This window comes from Sebastes fasciatus, chromosome 8 (assembly GCF_043250625.1).
Source record: "Sebastes fasciatus isolate fSebFas1 chromosome 8, fSebFas1.pri, whole genome shotgun sequence".
Taxonomy (NCBI): domain Eukaryota; kingdom Metazoa; phylum Chordata; class Actinopteri; order Perciformes; family Sebastidae; genus Sebastes; species Sebastes fasciatus.
This window is the reverse complement of record NC_133802.1, coordinates 18,387,310-18,408,936: the sequence shown is the minus strand read 5'-3', so window position 1 is coordinate 18,408,936 and position 21,627 is coordinate 18,387,310. Positions and strand designations below refer to the sequence as shown.

Below are 21,627 nucleotides of genomic sequence, written 5' to 3'. Positions count from 1 at the left end.
ACACCAAATCCTCCGCCATCGTCTCGTCTGTCAACTCTCTCTCGTCCTGTGTGTGAGTGGGAAATCTGACTCCTGCTACTCTGTGCTGAGACTCCGTACGGAGTACTTTCACTTTCAGTTTGTAGCGTCCGTCATCCGATTATGTATTGATAACACGGAGCTCCTACGCGAAAATGAACTAAATGTGTTTTATTCCTATATAAAAAGCAAAACGACGGTGGAGGCGGTGGGTACGTAATGTAAACGGTGTGTGCCCGAACACCGTGTAACACCGACTACCACGGCAAGCCTACTTCATAGTGGAAAAACCTTGCTCATTCTTGACCTGTATGCAGTGTGTATATATGAAATGAACATCAATATCAATGAAAACTTCATCCACATAGAAGGCCTCCATCCTACATGGCAGAAGAAAGTATTGATGGCACCACGTGCTCTCCTCATTGCTGATACCGTGCTGCCTCCCTGTGGCGCTACAGAGAACAGGCATGCAGCACACTGAAACAGCTCACCAGTGTTGACAAAATAGATTTTTATTCAAAGTTAATCTATGCTTTTAAATACAACATATATTAAAAGCATAAGAATACTGCATTTTCTTGCATGAATGTATTCTCTCTATCATACATATCTTGCATGTTATCAAAAAGGGATTTGTCAGAAGGCTTTCAGGAACCTACAGTGAGATATATGTTGGTGAACAGAACTCCAGTTATTCCTAATGTACATTTTTCTACATTTTGCGAGATGATAACAGAAAAAAAGGACAAGCAATGATGATAGTTGTAAATAATGCACATCTGCTAAGGCAGGTAAAAAAAAAAGAGGAATGTGGGGCATTTGGTTTGACAATAATAAGGCTGAAAAGGCAAACAGTGTGCGTTTGATCACTACAAAATATAGTGTAGGTACAGAATCAAAGTGACATATAGCGTAGATATCAGATTTCAGATCAGATATCAAAATAAATTATTCTAAATAGTCTGATTTGTGTCTTTGTAACACACACACACACACACAAATGTATCTTTACTCTGAACGACAGAGAGCAAAGAATACATCCAATTCATTTCTTACGACCACTGACAAAGAAAATGTAAGAAACATATCATGCATTTCAGATATGAAATCTATACCGACAAAATATTCAGCCAAAGGATACACGTCTAAGTGTTTATAGAAAACATTTTTACATTTAAACTGTGCTGTGTGAATGCCAAAGCTAAATGCTACAAACAATCACTCCAACATTCAGCCTGAGCTCTGCAGCTAGCTTTACGTTGCTACATACTTTACAGTAATGTGGATTCACCATATATTCTCCAGTTCCTCAACTGTATTATGTAATTGATTTCTAAGCCTCTCACATTCGCCGTGTCAGTGCGTAACACAGACTATTTAAATCTGCCTTAATGAAACAGAATCACTTCCTGTCTATCGCCTAGGTAACAACGATGCCAAGTGTGACAATAAGGGATGGATCTTTTACCGCAACAAAAGTTGGATATCCAGTTTTCACCCAAATGATAATATGGACATGTTTCTTTATGTGCAGGTTAGAAAAGAAGAATAAGTGAGGAAACTAGACTTGCAGAGATGTCTATTAGGGCTATTCATACTGCATCACACTGTTCATAACTTATATAATTTTCTGTCATCTTATATAATATAATTCTTTTTTCCTGTCATCTAACATTATATATTTATTTTCCCAAAAAAAATTATATAAATATATAAGTACTCAAAATAATTAAGTGAGGTATTTCTATTACATGCGATCACATAGAAAGAAATTAATTAAATACCTTTGGTCTTCCTACTTGAGACATATTCTTTGAGACGACAAACAGGGAGCAAAGCCTTGTTGTCACACGGCTCCCCGTGACCCCTTTCACCCCCTTCGACTGTAACGACAGGATGAGCTGGTAACCATGGAGATGGGGACGATAGAAGGTATAGATCGTACGGGACATTAGAGGAGCGCCTGCCAAGTAATTAGTGTCTGGGTAATGAGGTGTCACTCAGACAGTGATGGGTGAGTGGGGCGTACTAATAAAAGACATTCAGGTGCGAGAGGCTGGACTCTCCCTGCGTCTCCCACCCACCCCCCATGCAGGGTAACAACACACCACCTTGGCCTGTCACGACTGTCAGAGAGCTCCTGAGACGACCACATCCATCACTCTCAGGTATAACAATATGTGGATAACAATTTCTCTTGTTCTAAGTAACACGTTCTGTAACAAATGACGAGCCCGGCGACTGTTTAACCACCAAACGCTGCACGAGCTGAGACCTGGAGGTAGTGTAGACTTCTTCTTTCCTATTCCACTCTGAACTGACAGAGCATCCTCTAACACAGCTGTGTTTTTCTTGGATTTGACGCTCTAGCTCCACAAGATTTTTTCAGTAACGGTGTGCAGGCTCTGCTGTGTGCTTTTTCTTGCAGTACTTCTTCAGCCAGACACAGAGCAGATCCAGATGTTGTGTGCGGGCTTTGTCCATGTGCTTTCCGTTTGGCCACTTCTCCAATGTGGATAATGTCCTAGCTGTTGATTGCCCCAAGGTCATATCTCCCTTGGGGGGGGTTAGCGTGCTAATCCCTCTGGAGGCTGATGATTTAGATGTGGATGTTGTGGTGGCGGACTTTAGTACAGTCAATGTCGAACCGACGGGCCTCTGCGAAGGCCAGGAAGGTGCAGAGGCCCAGCAGGTTGACGGTGGTGATGAGGGCGAACACAGATGCCCAGGAGCCGGTGGACTCGATGAGATACCCCGAGAAATACACCAGCAGGACGCCTGCACAGTAACACACGCACATAATCACCATTAATAGCAGAGATTTAAACAAAGCACACAGTATTTTTCAGTTTTTCCACAGAGAAAATGTCACAGTCCCTCACAGGACCACAAACTGTCATCCTCTGCTCCCTGTATTATTCATCTGACACAAACTCCATCACGCTCCCCTTGATGAAATATGCATGACACACAGGAGCCGGCGTGACTGACAGGAGACACATCAGCTCAAAGTTTCAATTCAGAGAAGCGGATGAATTATTTCACTTAATAAATGTGTGGTGTAATTTAGCAACTGCTGGTGAAAGATTCATCACAGATGTTTTGTTCCCAAAGTCTCTGGCAGAAACTCACCTAAGAAAGCACCACATGTATTCATGACACCTGTAAAAGACATGCAGATACACACATGTCAAATTCAAGACTTTAGATTAAAATTTTACTAGCACACTTAAAAAAATATATATATATTCTAAAATGTTTCGTGTAAATAAGAAGTTTTCAGAAATTCTGTAAATGTTTTTTATTAAACTTACCAAATAAAGCTCCGGCACAGGAAGGAGCCAGATCTTGAACATTTACAGAAACACCGCTGTAACAGAAATACATGACTCATTAGCCATTTCATCAGCCATACAAGGTGCTGAATTGCCTTAGAGTAAAACTAATAATCCGCCTGACAATTCTCAGCCACAAAAATATTAGAAGCATATGAGAAGAGAATATTAATGTCTGTGTTCAGGGAAATGTATCATGGACAGTCTACAGTATATTCTGCTCCCAGCCTGCTATCATTGACTGTATATTGTTCCTTTCATATATCGTACTTCAATGCTGTAACGTGAATGAAAATTTGTTTTTTCTTTAGGAAGTAAACTCATTAGAAAATAGTGTTACTGTGGATCTGGAAGGACCCCACAAACAACAGTTTGAGAAGAATTAGAAGTATTGGAGTAAAAGTAGAATAACTTTGGGATTTTTTAAAAATCAGAAAAGTAAGTAAAGTAAAGTAAAGTAAAAATAAAAATGAATAAGAAAGAAAGAATAAACTAATGTCCAAAAAAGGAGAACATTCAAAATGACAGGCGACATTTCAAATGACACCCAAAAGCATCAAACTACAAACCACACAGCTGATACTTCCTCATACTTGAGGTCATGTTTCATCATCGTTTGGTTCTGCCTAGACGATGACTCACCATTGTTCCCCCACCCTTACCTAGTATGTAATCTTGTACTTGTTTTGACATAAAGTGAAGGACATACTCACCGTTTAACAGGATAAGTTTGGTGATGTTATATGTTTTTCATATTATTAACAAATCCCATGAAAAGCTTGTCACCGTCTTGGTGCCATAAATACTCATTAGCACACCAAATGTGTATTAATCTGCACTTTAAAATAGTCCATCACAAATGCACTATTTACTTCTTTTTGAGTAATGTTTGCTAGTGTTTTGGGAAATTATTTATCCTTAATAAGAATGAAAGTACATATTGATGGCCCATGTTTAACAGGCATGACCTTTTCCAGGACAAATAAAGGATTATAAGGTCCTACTTTTGGCAATTTTCCTTTCGTGTTTAAAGCAAGACTGCAGAACACAACAGAATTCAACGAATCAGAGGCACAAAGTGGGTCAAACAGCAGACCAAAGTTTCTACCTGCAGGCTGTATATAAGCAGAGACGCTGCCAAGTCTTCCCTGGTTAAGCTCGGTGGGCCCAACAACTTGACACACTCGTTCACTGGAGGAGGTGGTGGGATATTTAGCACTTTACTGTCTATAAGAGGTTGTCCTTATAGCGATGGAAATGGATGCAATGGTTTAAAATGGCAGCAATACAAAACATAAAACGGACCCTTAGGGAATACTACATTTAAATCTAAAAGAGGTGCTGGTTTCAGGGCGAGAAATGAGAGTGCCAGTACCTGTGACTGAAGGTGGTGAGGCCCATGGTGGCAGACACAAATGCTACGGCCCAGGGGAAGGTGGTGTTGCCACACAGAAGAAGGGTAAACACACTGGACACACCCATGGAGAAAAACTAACACAGGAATGAATGCACACTATCAATCAAAATCTGCCATAATCCATTATGTACCATTATGAAAGAAGACATTCACACAATGAACGGATAACATACACACAGAATTATAAAGGCTCAGATATCGTACCTGCATCAACTTCCTCACTGAGGCTGTGTCGAAGCCTGCGGGGATCAAGAGGACTCTCGGTTATTTAGCTGCTTTATCAATACAAATGATTCTGATATCTGTTGCGTCGGTTGGCCTACCTTGACTGATGAGGTGGTCAGATAGGCAGCCGCTGAAGAGGGATGAGGGTATGGCCACCAACCAGGGAATGACATTGAACACCCAACCCTGGAGAGACAACATATACTGTATTCCGGGTGTGAATGAACTTGACCAGAAAGGGCAGGGAACGTCGAGTGGGTCATTTCTCGTAGCGCGTTAGGTACTTGTAAACAGATGAAAATGTCGGGCGGTTGGTCAGTCGGTCTAACACTTTGGTTCAGACTGAAATATCTCATCAACCAAAAACCTACCTTTTCAGCCAGGCCTTTGATTGTTATTATTTTATTGTATTTAAGTTGTATAATTTTTTTGATATTTTATTAATCACTTATTTTGTTGTATTTCATTTGTATAATTTTATTATATTTTATTGTTATTTTATTAATCACATATTTCATTGTATTTTATTTGTATAATTTATTATATTTTATTGTTATTTTATCATTACCTGTTTTATTGTATTTAATTTGTATCATATTTTATTGTTATTTTATCAATCAGCTATTTTATTGTATTTCATTTGTATAATTGTATCATATTTTATTAATCACTTATTTTATTGTATTTCATTTGTATAATTGTATCATATTTTATTAATCACTTATTTTATTGTATTTCATTTGTATAATTGTATAATTTTATTTTATTGGTATTTTTTATTAATCTAGTTTTTACTCCACACTGTTTTACTATTATTAATGTTATCATAGCTTTTTATTTTATTACATTTTTATCATTTCATTATCTTGCGTGCATTGGTCTCAAATTATTGTTTTTGCCTTTTTTGTTGTTTTCACGGTTCACACTTCGTTCACACTCTTACGTTTCGGCTTGTCAGTCATCTGTGAAGCACTTTGAACTACATTAACCAGTATGAAAGGTGCTATACAAATCAAGTGTGATTGATTGATCATCTAGTGGATGGAATGTGGACTTTTCATACAACACCACCATGAGTTCCAAATTTAAATCTGTCCAATACTTTGGTTTATGACCAAATACCTGAAAACTAATAACCTTCCCATCAGCCTCAGCTGTACTTTGTATTTAGTGCTCATTAGTGAATGTTAGCATGCAAACAGACTAAACTAAGATGAGTGAACAACGTTATGCCTGCTTAGCATCGGCATGTTTGCTGTCGTGAGCGTGTTGGCATGCCGGTGTTGGCATTTAGCTCAAAGCACTGCTGTGCCCAAGAAGTACATGAGTCCTGTTAAATTAATCTTTCTTGATTTTAACCCTCGTAGCTGTTTCGCTTTAATTACTCCTATTTACTTTGGATGACAAATATGTGATCAGAAGGCAGCCTGGTTACCTTGGCATCGGGGAACGTGTCTTTAAAGAACGTCGGCAGCCACGACAGAAGAGTGAAGAAGGTGCTCGCTGTGCAAAGGTGCGTAACGATCACAGCACTGTTCAGAAATGAAGAGAGAGAAAACAGACAATAAGTGCATAGAAACTATTTACACAGAACTATAGGCATACCGAAGGTTGCTCAGTGTTGTTAACAAGGGCAACGTCCCATTGCTTTGAGCGCCGTCTCGTGATTTGAGTGCCTGTGCTACGTGTTTGACAACTATTGTTTCCCATGTTTAAATCATACCAAGCAGCATGTGGTTGAAAGCGTCAAGAACATTTTAAGCCCACAGCCATCAAACTATTATCTAACCGGTTCCTCTCAAGGTGGATCACATACATCAAATAAAGCCACAGAGGTTCTCCCTGTCACTGGAAATTGAGCATATCAGTTGAATTACAGTGTATAAATATCTGGGTCATAGGGAGACACGAGAAGGAGACATTAACAGACACACTGGGCTTGCTATTCTCAAATCTGGTACATAGAAAAGCTGGACTTTAGTCTACAGAAACAGTTGTATTACAGACACATCCTCACTTAGTTATGATCTGTCAAGGCTGAGATATATTTTATACATTTCTACATTCTCTTAAATTATTCGCACACCCTTCCTTTATCTATTTCTCACCAGACTGCAGGTTGTTTGAGGAGCCGTAACCAGTGTCTTTTGGACAGTTTGGACTGGGGCCCACCACTTCCCAGGGACTCCAGGGTGATGATAGGCCCTGCAAACACAGATGAACACAAACACGTGAGCAAACAAGAGGACTCCAATTATACAAATAAGCAGCTGCGAGATGGGAGCGTGCTATGACGCCCGTCGACACATTTTAAAGCCTCCCTTGCCTTCTCCTTTGAGCAGATATTTCCACATGCAGTAGGCCCACAGGACTGAGAGGAGACCGGACACGTAGAAAACACTCTGCCAGCCGTACAGGTCCAACATGAGGGAGCCAGCCCCTCCAATCACCAGAGTGCTGGGGGGGGAAAAAAGGTCACAACATGACATGACACATCAAACAAACACAGCCTTGGTACAACATCGTATAGAACTTTTTTATTAGGTGAATACATGGCATGAACTTTGAACGCAAACAAATACCAGGATGTTATAATAATAAAACTGTCTATACACCTGCTTCATATAGATGATAAATTCAAATTTTATTATTGTGGGATCACAATTAGTCTTGCATAGCCCGACCTACTTCCACAGGTCTAGGCTCTACACATTATCATTCTGGTATAGAGGAGAGAAACGCTCTGGCTTGCAGCGACGGTGCCCTTGCAAAATAGATAGCGGATAGCGGATCTCGGAACACAGCTTTCAAATGAGCTCGTCCTCTTTTGCACAGTGATTTCGTAGGAAGAAACACTCATCTCTTTCCCACCATTCCCCATTTATTGCATAACGCTTGACTCACCCCAGGTAGGAGCCACTACCCACGGTGCTCATGAGGAAGCCTCTCTCGCTTTCCACCACCTTCTGAGAGCACAGGCTCGCCAGAGAAGGGTAATGAACTCCTAAAAAAATCAAGACACAAAACATAAAAATCGGTTAATGTTTAGAAAGAAATTCAAAGAGGCAATAAAAGTAGGATTTTTACCACCTCGACACACGAAACAAACATAAATCTGAGGGGAAAATGTGGGCCGGTGTGAATAACACAGCACGTAATCCAGAAATGACTATGCCTGTGTTTTGTAAGAAAACCTTGCTGCCAAAATGAATTTAAAGACACATGTCATCACCCCACCTATGCATGATATTAATTCTTGTTCTCAAGCCAAACAAACAAAACTCAAAGTAAAGATGACCATGCCCCAAACTTAACATGTTGTAATTCATACAGGTCACCAACAGAGGTCTATAAATGTAATAATAAAAGAAATAGTCATCTATTTCACTCAGTTAAATACGACTTTAACACGTGTTTGTGTGCTTTCATGTTGTCTGCCTGTATCTAAATTCCCTGACCCAGACAACAAACTTATAAATAAGTTGAACATTTATGCGCTTTCCAGACCTTTAAAAAAAAGTGTAATACTCATTTTTCAAAGTCTGGAAAGAAATTGTCCGTCTCACCTTGCAACAAGCCCATGAGGAAGCGGGCCAGCGTCATGGAGAGGATTGGCTGAGAGCAGAAGTGGGCCAGGATCGGTGTGAAGGCCGTCATCGAGCCCCAGGCTGCTGCAGAGAGCAGAAGGACCTTCTCACCTCCAACCCTGTGGACGCAGAACATAGACAACTTAACACCTGCCTGCTCAGAGAGCTGCTTTCGTCAGCTAAAGGTTATGAGAGGTGGCACAACGTTGTTCCCTTGGATGTCTTATGAACATCATAATTCTGCCAAAAATATTTTATTTATTACACGTACACAAGTCAAATAAGTCATTGTGGATGTTTTATACTGATATATAAAACATTTTGGGGAAACATTTTAGACTATTAACTTTGGTGTGACCATTCAGGAGTGAATAAAACTCTGTTAGCCTGCAAGAAACACGATAGTACATAGGACACACCTAACTGTATTTACCGTATTATCTATCCAATCTGAGCAAACACAAAGAGGGCTGTTTGCATAATTGCCAGTAACGTTCACATGCAAATAATAGTTTTGGGCAGGATGCTAAAACTGGTTCAGCATTCATTACACATCTGTTTAGACACAGGAGAGTCAGTTTACTTAGGCTACCATTATCTCACAACATGACTAGTACTGTTTCCCCACCGGTCGCTGACGTAGCCTCCAAACACTTGGGTGAAGCAGTAGCCCCAGAAGAAGCTGCCCAGCACCATGCCGGACTCCCTCTTGCTCCAGTTGAACTGCTCCGCCATGCTGACGGCACAGATGGGCATCGCCACGCGGGCGCAGTAGAGGAGGCATGTCCCAAGCAGCAGCACCACCGTCCACACCCTCGCCACTGGCCTGCACGGGAGGGGAAGCAGAATAGGTTGAACAAAGGCAACATCTGGGGACAGACTTTGGATTTAAAACCAGTTGATGGGGGATGTCTTCAGTGGTGTAGTGGAGGGTATATGCAGGTATACGGGTAGCTCTTTTTCTGGCGGTTTACAGTATACCCACCTATCAGACAAAAAGCCATTGGGAAATATAAGAGAGTACACCCACTTCCTCCTCAGTAAACTACCCATCTACCTAGTAGTACACCGACCTCATCAACGACCACTACACCACTGGATGTCTTATCTGACTGGGGGAGGGAGGTAGGCTAATGACCCCAATGTGGCTGCACTTTGAAGTACATTCAACATGAGTGCTGTGTTGCCAGATTGGGCTGGTTTCCCGCAAAATTGGGCTACTTTTGATTAAGTTGGGCTGGGAAAAATAGCATTGGGCTAGTTTTTGAAAATATTGTGAAAACGATATCACCAAACAAGCTGTCATTTCATGGTCAAAAACACAGATACTAAATTCAGTAAACTTTATTCATATTATTGACTCATTGTATTTGAGAAATATTTGATTGACATGAGTTGTATTCAATTGTCATTAGGGATAAGGGATGACCTACTTTCTTTGACGTCAGCATCATTGACATTGACATATGGCAATTTGTGTGTTTGGTTCCTCCCTCGGCACAACAAGCGCCTGGGTCAGTCCTTCATGCTGGTAGCCATCAGGCTCCACAACCAAGGCTGACCCCCATATGAGAACTATGAGGACTTTAAACACGCACTATCTGCAACTATCTTGGGCTCAAACCACTGGCGTACTTTACACGTACTTTACACTATACATCCTAAACACCACTTTATAGACTGCACATATGTACATATTACATTTATTTATTGTACATACTACATTTATTTATTGACGGACTGTACACACTATGTTCACCCATTCACTCTGTATCTTTTATATCTCTATTATTGTTTTTATCATTTTTGTATACCTTTACCTCTCCTGTGATTCACTCTGTTTGCTGATGTTTGCTGATGTTGCTGCTTTGACACCTGAATTTCCCTCCGGGGATTAATAAAGGTTCATCTTATCTTATCTTATTTTAAAGTGTCTTCTATATCTTCATTAGGGTTAGGTTTAACAGCTCAGTTATGGTTTGGTTGAATCTACAGGGGATGCATTCAATGTCCTCAAAAATAACGGAAATTATGCTACTTTAAGAGTAGCATACAAAACAATGTAACAGTTTGATGATATTTTACGATAATTAATGTATTGTTCCTAAAAAGGAAGCACCGCTGAGGCTATACTTCCTTCTTTATGAGTCATTTGACCTGTGTTGGTGTTGTGGCAACATCTTATTGAACCATGATGATACGTGTCATTATAACGGCCACCACATATATAGAGGTTAACGGTACCTTTATCACAAAATGACTATATATTTCTGATGTAGGACTTTAAGGGTTAACGTTTAAAAAGCCAAGAGTTGCTAAAAAAAAGTATCAATATTGATTAAGGTTATCACACTTTTCTGTTGTCATTTTTTTATTGAATTGGGCGTGTTTTAAATTGTAATATGGCTGAAAACTGGCTCCCTGATCTGGCAACACTGAGTTAAAGTGTCTTCTATATCTTCATTAGGGTTAGTTAGGTTTAACAGTTCATCTATATCTTCATTAGGGTTAGTTAGGTTTAACAGTTCATCTATATCTTCATTAGGGTTAGTAAGGTTTAACAGTTCATCTATATCTTCATTAGGGTTAGTTAGGTTTAACAGTTCATCTATATCTTCATTAGGGTTAGTTAGGTTTAACAGTTCATCTATATCGTCATTATGGTTAGTTAGGTTTAACAGTTCATCTATATCTTCATTAGGGTTAGTTAGGTTTAACAGTTCATCTATATCTTCATTAGGGTTAGTTAGGTTTAACAGTTCATCTATATCTTCATTAGGGTTAGTTAGGTTTAACAGTTCATCTATATCTTCATTAGGGTTAGTTAGGTTTAACAGTTCATCTATATCTTCATTAGGGTTAGTTAGGTTTAACAGTTCATCTATATCTTCATTAGGGTTAGTTAGGTTTAACAGTTCATCTATATCGTCATTAGGGTTAGTTAGGTTTAACAGTTCATCTATATCTTCATTAGGGTTAGTTAGGTTTAACAGTTCATCTATATCTTCATTAGGGTTAGTTAGGTTTAACAGTTCATCTATATCGTCATTAGGGTTAGTTAGGTTTAACAGTTCATCTATATCGTCATTAGGGTTAGTTAGGTTTAACAGTTCATCTATATCTTCATTAGGGTTAGTTAGGTTTAACAGTTCATCTATATCTTCATTAGGGTTAGTTAGGTTTAACAGTTCATCTATATCTTCATTAGGGTTAGTTAGGTTTAACAGTTCATCTATATCTTCATTAGGGTTAGTTAGGTTTAACAGTTCATCTATATCGTCATTAGGGTTAGTAAGGTTTAACAGTTCATCTATATCTTCATTAGGGTTAGTTAGGTTTAACAGTTCATCTATATCTTCATTAGGGTTAGTAAGGTTTAACAGTTCATCTATATCTTCATTAGGGTTAGTTAGGTTTAACAGTTCATCTATATCTTCATTAGGGTTAGTAAGGTTTAACAGTTCATCTATATCTTCATTAGGGTTAGTTAGGTTTAACAGTTCATCTATATCTTCATTAGGGTTAGTAAGGTTTAACAGTTCATCTATATCTTCATTAGGGTTAGTTAGGTTTAACAGTTCAAGTTATGGTTTGGTTGAATCTACAGGGGATGCATTCAATATCCTCAAAAATAATGGAAATGATACTACTTTAAGAGTAGCATACAAAACAATGTAATAATTTGATGATAGTAAGGATAGTAAGGAAGCACCACTGAGGCTATACTTCCTTCTTTAGGGGCCATTTGACCTGTGTTGTTGTTGTGGCAACATCTTATTGAACCATGATGATACGTGGCATTACCATATATAGAGGTTAACTGAACCTTTATTATTACAAAATGACTATATATTTCTGATGTAGGACTCTAAGGGTTTAAAGAGCCAAAGAGTGGCTAAAAAAAGTATCAATATCGATTAAGGTTATCACACAAACTGTTGTGAAATGTGTTATCTTGTTAGAGGTTACACTGTTGAATGCATGAACCGTTAGTCGTTAGTGGTTAAATGTTGTTACCTTGACCAGGTGGTGTTTTGTTCAGGCCACTTCTTTTGACACCCAGGAGCTCCAATCTTGTCCGGCGGATGGTTTTCCTTCAGACAGACCAAATCTGGACTATATTTCTTGCCATATTTTTGAATAACTGCCATTCAAAGTTAGCGAGTCCGCAGCTCCCCTTTCAACCTTTTCAACCGCTTCTCAATCGGCTGTTTACTTTCGATAAAGCTCTTTCCGGTCCAGAAAAAGTAAATTAAACCGTCTCATAAAGTATTTGCGCAATCATATCTCTCTCTTATGTTACATATATAGACTATATCTAATCTATATAACCCCCGTACGGACTGTACAGAGAGAGACTGAGACACGGAACAGAGAGCTGGAGGAGGAGGGAGTGTGTTTTTTCGTGATGCCCTAGGAGGAGTAATCCACGTGTCAGTTTTTCTCCTCCTGCTGCTGCCGGCGACGCAGTTCTTCTTCTGATCGGTAGGGTTAATCTGGAAGTGTTTTCTTTTTTCTTTTTTTTTAAATCAGTCGATTCTATATGTCATCCACCAGAGCAGAGTGACGCCTCATCTGGCCCCGGCTCCTGCTCCAACCATGACGGTGCAAACAGAGCCGGAGTGTCGTCTCATCGTGTGGAGGAACAGCAGGATGTAGTCTCTCCTCCTGACCCGTCCTCTGCCGGATGGAGATGGAGACGGTGATGGTGATGGTTGTACCGCGGTGCTGCTGAGGAGCTGAGAGAGATGCGCAGTGAACACAAGGTTGTTTCAATGGTCCCGTCTGCTGCTGCTCCTGGCTGTTTGCAGGAAATCGTTATATAATAATCTGCATTCAACGCAACTTTTAGCTGCTCTCTGACAGTCTGGATGGTGATGGAGGAAGTACTCCTTTACATCCTTTACTCAAGTTAAAGTAGCAGCACCACAATATTAAAATACTCCATTATAAGTAATGCATGTAATACAGTGGTGGAAAAAAAAGTATTCAAAGAAAGTAGCAATGCTACAGTGTAAAAAAAAAAAATACTCTGTTAAAAGTAGGTATTATTTAGCATTAAAGGTCCCATATTATAAAAAAGTGAGATTTTCATGTTTTGTTATTATAAAGAAGGCTTAAGTCCTATAAAAATACTGTGAAAGTATCGAAACACTCAATCGACAGGGAAATACACACAGCCCGTATTCAGAAACTCTGCATTTGAAACAAGCTGTCAGGATTTCTATCCATTCGTGATGTCACGAATATACAATATTTAAACGTAAACATTCTAAATGTGTCCCAGTTAATTTCCTGTTGCAGCGTATGTGAATGTCATCAGCTGACCGGAAGTACACATGGACTCAAACTGTTGCCTAGCAAAGCAATTCTATTGCAATTCCGTCAAATTGCGCTAAAATGGAGCGTTTCAGACAGAGAGGGTAAATACAGGTATATTCAGGCAGACAGTATGAGGAAAATAAAGTGTTTTTTTTAACATTACAGCATGTAAACATGTTCTAGTAGAAACACAAAATACAAGTATGAACCTGAAAATGAGCATGATATGGGACCTTTAAAATATACTTATAGTACCAAAAGTAAAAGTACTCATTATGCAGAATGGCCCATTTTAGAATCATATATATTTTGGTGATTGGTACATTCTTATATATAAGGTGATTATGGGTCTGCTCCCACAATATTTAAGTTTTTTGTATTATGCAAAAAAATTGTGGACAGTATTCACTGCATTCACAGGACTTCTTTGTGCTCTCTGTCCCAAAAGCTCGGACAAAAATTGGGGAAAGGGCTTTTGCATATTCTGCACCCTCAGCCTGGAATTTGCTCCAAAATGACCTACAAATCAAGGAGTTGGTATCTTTAAATATTTTTAAATTTAAAATGAAGGCTTTAGAAGCAGACTCTATGGCATGCCAATGTTTTTAGCTTCCCTTGTTGTACAGCTGACTCCCAGAAAAGTTCATTTTTGTCCCCCCATTTGTCTTTAGATAGTTCTCTTTTAATGCAAATTGTAGTGCTTTTAATGTTTGTGAATTGTATTTTATCTCTATTTGTGTCTGTGTGTCTGCAACTTTGTGTTCTTGCTGCTGACCGTCTTGGCCAGGTCTCCCTTGGAAAAGAGGTTCTTAATCTCAATGGGACTAACCTGGTTAAATAAATGAAAATAAATATTTTTTGATATAATTAGTGATGCATTCATGTGCATCACTTCAATGTTGCACTTGGTAATGGTGGGGCTCATTTGAATTACTTGATATACTTCTGGGTAGCTTTAATAATATATAACAATGTATTAGTTGATTTATATTTTAATAATCTAAAGTAACTAAAACTATCAAACAGATGTAGTGGAGTAAAAAGTACAATATTTGCCTCCAAAATGTAGTTGAGTAGAAGTGTAAAGTAGCATAAAGTGGAAATAAACAAGTACAAATCCCTCAAAGTTGTACTTAGTACTTGAGTAAATGTCGTTACATTCCATCACATGTAATACATTTTACCTAAGTAGAGATACTTTTTGATGTTAAAGTAAAAATACTAATTAACAGTGGTGGAATGTAACTGACCTATCTATAAAATGTGATCCACTCGTAAAATATGATGCCCTATAATAATATAACGGTACATAACATAATCAAAATTAGCTCCTACTACCACAGTAAAATGCTATGTTGCAGCCATTATATACGTATGTGTGGATTATTTGTTTATTTGTTGTAATATTCCTTTGAACGCTTGGTGGTGTATGGGAGCAGGAAGGCATATTGGTGAGCTCAACAGGACAGGTGAAGTGATTGATTATGATGAGCACAACATTTTTGACCGTGTGGCCATGCACACACTATTTTTTGTTGTATTGTAATATTACTAGAATAATCTTGTAAGCTACAGAAGTCATCTGTGTTGAGTTCACATGTCCAAAGTAGTTTTTACCCAGTCTAGCAATCACTCTGTAGCTTTGAGTAGCAATAGTCACCACAACATGTAAACAGCACGTTATATTGTAGCTGGTCAAAGCGGAGCTTATTTTAAATTCTTGGTAATTGGGTAGTTTAATCTATAGCATCATATGATACAAATATAAATTGATCACTTTTTTTTGTAAAAAATCTACATCTGTAAAGCAACTATAGTGGTCAGATAATTGTAGTGGAGTTAAAGCCAATATCTCTCTCATATGTAGTGAAGTAGAAGTATAAAATACTATAAAATGTAAACACTCAAGTAATCTCACTTCCTATTTGTATACAAGTGCAGTACTTCAGTAAATGCACTTAGTTACTTTCTACCTCTGCTGCTGTACCACAATTAAAAACACGCCAAGCTTTAAAGTCCTTTATGACTTGCGCAGTTCAAAAATTAACTTTTATTGCAAAATAACATCCCAGCAAAAAAAAGCACATCAAATTTCGCAAAAGAGCTACTTATTCCATACATGTAAATAATCCATCTGTAAAAGTGTCTGTGGACATAGATTTATCCATTCACATCTTTTAATATCATCTGTGATATTGTATAATGGTATGAAACTGAGGCTGCCTTTTAAGCTTGCACAGTCACAGTACGCTGCAAAGTTTTTATCACTCTAGGAATCTTGCCTTGTTTCACTTGTTAATTACTACCGTGATGTATAGCTTGAAAGTTTCTCTTTTCTTTGTTTGTGTCTATATTTGCATCTTTTTTATAATGTCTCAAGCAATAACGCAGTACAAATCTTAAGCTGAATTTAACTTCCAAAGTCACAGTAGTTTGAAAGATCCCAAGTATCTTGCTTTGGCTATTGCCATCACATAGAGTACTAGCTAAAAACTACTAGCTGAAATGTCTATGTTTGGATGTGAGGAAAGAGTTTGTGTTTATTTGAGGCAGTGCACACCGAGCCAACCATTATCCCTGAACATCAAACCTGGTCACACACAGAAAGTGACAGCCTAATTTAGGCTTTATTCACACCCTCCAATGCCAACAACTTTCCCTGCCAACAGACAGGAAAACTAGTGTAACTGAAATATACTAATTTTACATAAACAAATATGTAAATTATAATACCAAGAAAAATAATGGTCTGCATGTTACTTTAGTGTGAGAAGTCATTTTAAAATGCCATCAATCCAGTTTACATATCCTAAGTTATTAAAGTATCAAAAAGCAACCCTTACAAAAAAGAAAAGGTTGTACTCTATATGAGTCAGTTGGTTGGGGTATAAATAGATAAAGGAAATGTGTCCATTTTGTAATGATGTGGTATGATTTCACTGTGGATCCTTATTTTGGGTCTTCGATGGTTCCCTTGCTGAGGTCTGTCATTTTGGGATACTTCACTTTCTTTTGGTCAAGTTCATTTTGAGCCCACAGCAGTAGCTTCAGGAGCTTGGCCAGCTTGGGTGTTGACTCTCTGTTTTCATAGTCTAGCACACACTGATTCACTTCACTCCAGACCTGAAAGACAAAGACACAGACATGTTATTGCTTTGTATACTTTCAACATTTAACTGTTGATCATAGGCAGACATAGAGCACCCCAAACACACACAAATCAAGGAATTCATATGTAATTAAAGGCAGGATGAGCGATCTTGAGAAACTAGCAAGAGTACACAAATTTTAAAAAAATGATCCAGCCGAAAAAACCCAGCCCAGTGTTGCCAATTCTTTTCCAATGGAAGTAGCTAACCGCATTAGCTCCAAAAGTCCCTAAATCTAGTGAGAAAGTCACTAAGTCAGTAACATTGATAGTCCGTCGCTTCAGACCTCCCTCCAAAGCCACTCCCCCATATATATCATTATGAACGTAAACAACGAACATGGCTATTGTTAGTACTCACAGCTGTCAAGCTAGCAGCTTGTGGAAGACTCCGGTGACGCGCAATGAGTGCACGGGCCGAGTGCGCACAGGTAGTTAGGCAGGCAGTTAGCCAATCCAATCATAACATTCTGGCCGAATGCAATGATTGGACGGGCTTAGATTTAGATTTTTTTCTCTTTTTTTTGTCAGAGCATCTCGTTTATTGATTGCTGTCTGGATGTAATGAACGTGTCAACTAATATAACAAAAAAGTTTCAAAAATATTTACCAACCCTGCCTTTAATTTGAAAACTGGGTGAGAGAAATATAAATTTGTCTGACACATTGTGCAGCACTAAAATTGAACAGCATCCGCATGCTGCAGAGAGCAGAGCAACCTTTTTAGCTTAGTGTGGGATCATGAATTAGGTGGCATAATTATAGATAAAGAAGAGACAAGTGCAAGACAAGACAAGACAGGTATGAGCTTCCTTACCTTTTGTCTCTGCATCATATTGAGCAGATCTCCAAAAGGTGACTCCTCAGGGTTGTCGAAAGCCAGCAGGGCCAGCGTCCTCTCCATCTCGGTCAGACATTCTCGGCTCTCCTCCCCCTGCTCTGCTAACTGAGACTGGGCAAATTCAAGGGCGGCTTCAGTCTCCCTCAAACGAATCAGCTCAATCAGATGCTGCTGCTGCAAACACAAAAAAGGCCAAAAGGTTAGCAACAGTGAGTGAAAATAAAGTTATATTGCTAAAAGTGCAAAACCCAGATGTCTGCTAAATGAGAGGCCTTGTGTTTTATTTTTACCTGTAGGTGGAAGTAGAGGTAACGGTTAGTATCCAGCAGTTCTGGGTGCAGACTGTTGATCAGTGCGATGGCGTCTTGGATCTGTCCCTTCAGGATCATCTCTCTGATCTTAATTCTTTCATCGAGGGAATCCAAGTCGACACTGGGCTCTATTCCTGACTCCATCCTGAACTTCTCCGCTGCCTCCTTGAAGCCCTCTGTTGAACACAAACATGTGGTGAAACCATGCACCGCATCTATCTGAACAATTGATCTTTAAATTAAAATTAAAATCACTTTATTTGTCCCCGAGGGGCAATTGTAGAGGCCTGTAGAGTAGTACAATAAACAACACAATACAGGACATTTTGAAACATCTTGAAAGTTAAAAATAATGATACTAATATATTACTAATACTAGTAAAATACTTAAGAGTGCAAAATAGTGCAGTATACGGTACATATGGATATAAATGAAAGACCTAGAAGCAGAGTCAATCGGGAGCTGTCTGTGTTTGAGTATTTTCATTTTAACGTTTGCTTCAGACACTTGATTTTAATGTGTTTTGTATGATATTATGCTATGTATTTATTTTGCATTTGTTTTATGTTGTGGCGCTTGAAACTTTAATGTATGTTTAAATGTTGACTGTCTTGGCCATGTCTCTCTTGCGAAAGAGATTCTTAATCTCAATGAGTACTACCTGGTTAAATAAAGGTTAAATACAAATAAAATAAAATAAAAAAAACAGATGAATGAAAAAGCAGTCCAGGGCTGAAGCCATGTGCAAGTCTGTGCGTGTGTGTGTGTGTGTGTGTGAGAGGGAGAGAGACAACCGAGAACAAACTTTGAGTAATAAAAACAATACGTCACCTGTCACCAGGTAGTTCATAATGAGCCTGTTCATGTCAGCTCTCTGGATATGGACGTTGTTGAGTTTATCCATCCACTCTTCCCTCGTTATGTCCTCTGGCTTCTCTGTATAACTCATTATGATAAGATCCTAAACACAGTACACACACACACAGAAAGGTTATTGACAGGATGACATTTCATGCACTTAAACTACTGACCTCGTGGTAAGGACAGTTATATAACGTTATAACGGTGTTTGGTAATTAGCTCTTCAGTTTGACAGCAACAAAACACCGGAAATCCTAAATCACAACAGTTTGGGCCTTTGGTGAAAAACACAACATTGAAGCCTGACTGTCGTCAACACGGATCAAAACAAACACGACTTCCGGCCTTTCGGCGCAGTTATATCGAATACACACATCCGGAACAAGTGCTATTCTGTTTTATTCTCTTCTATCTGAAGTCCTAAACAGGTATTATAGTTAGATAATTCACAATACCTGAATATTTGTGTCGCTACTTCCCAGCAGTAGCTAGCTAGCTAGCGGTGGAGAGCCTCTTCTTCTTCTTCTGCTGCTTCCTGTTGTCTATTTCCGGTGAACTTCACAATAAGAGCGACCTGCTGCCCCCTACAGTCAATCACAAGCATTGTATGATTTGAGAACTGTGATCTTACATAGCTTATTATGGCCATAAAATGTGTATTGAAATCCCCCATATAGATTTATGGTAATCTTACTGGTTTGGCAAATGTTTTGGGGGTTTTGACGTCGGATAGAAAATAATACCTAAGTTTAAAAACTAGAACTTGTTTACATAAAAAGTAGAATAAATGACAGTACTCAAGTAAACAACAAGTACATCGAAATTACTTGATTAGGCTAAATCTTTTTAATTTATTTTTTTAATAATATGTTTATTGGGTTTTCTTATTTTCCCAAAACACAATAATAATAATAAAAAAAAAACAACAACAAACAAACAAACACTGGTACAGCTCAGATAAAAAATTTTATATAGGAGGTCATAGGAAATAGTTCATAGTGCAGGGAAGTCACAGGATATATGAGTTCATGTTCAAGAGACTCCTTGTGAGATAATGGAGGAGATATCAGGTCCAATATAATTCAGATAGGGCTGTCAAATATTGTGGAACTGATCTACTTTGGCATGTAGAATATTTGTAAGATATTCCAAAGGGACCATCTCAAATACGACTTAACGCCAGCCTTGAACAGAGGGTTTCTTATCATTAATCCACTGTAGTAAGTAATTTAGTTAGGCTAAATGAACGTACTTACTTTACACTACAGGGAACTACTGGTTTTATGTCTTCGATACAATATCAATTAACCAATCATCTCTCTCACACACCCTGTTTTTCTATTTATGTATTGTAAATTATTTATGTTTTTTTTCTCTTCCTCTCTTCACCTGTTAGGAATCTGCATTAAATGTCTTTAAGGATGGAAGCATTCAGTAATAGTCGTCTCAATAATTGATTAATAGGAGTGTGTCTATGTATGTGCAATGCATACCAGATTTTTATTTTATAGTTATTTTTATGACATGGCAACTGCACTTTACACAGCAGCATAATTTAGCAGCTACAACAGTGAGCACATGAGACTGAGAAAACACTTAAAATAAGAAGAACTAAAGCGACCTCTACTGGTGTAATCATGTAATAGACCAAACTGTAGATTTGCCTGAGGTAGCAGTGGAACTCTAGAGTCACTGGAACCCCTTCTCAAAAGGATCATAGAGAAAGGATAAACGATATCAGTAGTGTTTTTCACTTTATTATAAAACATGTACACAGAGAAGGGCTGCTGAAGAATGCAAACCATCAATAACTATGTAAGTATAGCCCCTAATTTATTCATTTTTAAAAATAAACCCCACATCTAAATTATTCAGTTTAAATGTATGCCTTGTCATTGTTGTTTTGTTTTTTTTTTGTGGCCTTCGCACAACTAGATGCTGTTTGCGAAAAAATAGCATCAATCAGTGTATTTGAGAAAGTGCAATTTCTATATAGGTATGCCTGAAACATGTTTATACTTTAGAATCTGATTTGTGGCAAGTTTTTTTTCTTCTGGCAAACATGTTAGGACTAAAGCGAACGAAATTCAGACGTATAGGCCTATCCTCTTTTGTTTCTTTGTAAATTAGAGTCAAAACTGCAGGATGATGGATAACTCCCACATTGGGTGTAATGTGTCTGACTACTGTCTGAACATCAGTTATGCACTTAACACGACAGATGTCAGTTGTCATCTGTCGGTGATACTGCCAGTGATGGTGCCCCTCTCTTTTTGCCCAGCTTTATTTTTAATTTGATAAATTAGCAACTTTAAATCTAATCTCAAATTCATTCACATAATACTAGACTAGGTTAATCATCTTCACCTGCCTTTTTACAAAACAAACCATGGCCAGTAATCCCTCAGATATCGTGGTGTACAAATATGGAACACCAAAATACATGTTATCAAGAGCTCGTTATCCTTAGAACATTTTAAAAGGAAATTATCATCACATTTAATTCATGATGTCTAATTATCTTTTGATATGTGTTGATATATTTTCTTTTCTTCTGT

At 38.3% G+C, this 21,627-nt stretch overlaps 2 protein-coding genes across 2 annotated transcripts; both read right to left on the bottom strand.

Moving 5' to 3' along the window:
- Window positions 1-515: 515 nt before the first annotated feature.
- slc17a9b (solute carrier family 17 member 9b) lies at window positions 516-13,000 on the bottom strand. The gene is made up of 13 exons (XM_074644066.1): window positions 12,603-13,000; window positions 9,214-9,411; window positions 8,565-8,704; window positions 7,903-8,002; window positions 7,325-7,455; window positions 7,107-7,203; window positions 6,434-6,530; window positions 5,097-5,184; window positions 4,978-5,012; window positions 4,732-4,847; window positions 3,336-3,391; window positions 3,154-3,183; window positions 516-2,799 (listed from the first exon to the last, which is right to left on the bottom strand). The coding sequence occupies exons 1-13, from the start codon at window positions 12,734-12,736 to the stop codon at window positions 2,621-2,623; spliced, it is 1,401 nt and encodes a 466-aa protein (XP_074500167.1). The 5' UTR covers window positions 12,737-13,000; the 3' UTR covers window positions 516-2,620.
- A 2,916-nt stretch (window positions 13,001-15,916) lies between these two features.
- On the bottom strand, window positions 15,917-19,657 carry LOC141772726 (glucose-induced degradation protein 8-A homolog). Its single transcript, XM_074644065.1, has 5 exons — window positions 19,525-19,657; window positions 19,040-19,169; window positions 18,187-18,383; window positions 17,873-18,070; window positions 15,917-17,030 (listed from the first exon to the last, which is right to left on the bottom strand). Exons 2-5 carry the CDS (start codon window positions 19,155-19,157, stop codon window positions 16,857-16,859), a joined length of 687 nt encoding a protein of 228 aa, XP_074500166.1. The 5' UTR covers window positions 19,158-19,169; window positions 19,525-19,657; the 3' UTR covers window positions 15,917-16,856.
- Between the last annotated feature and the right edge of the window lie 1,970 nt (window positions 19,658-21,627).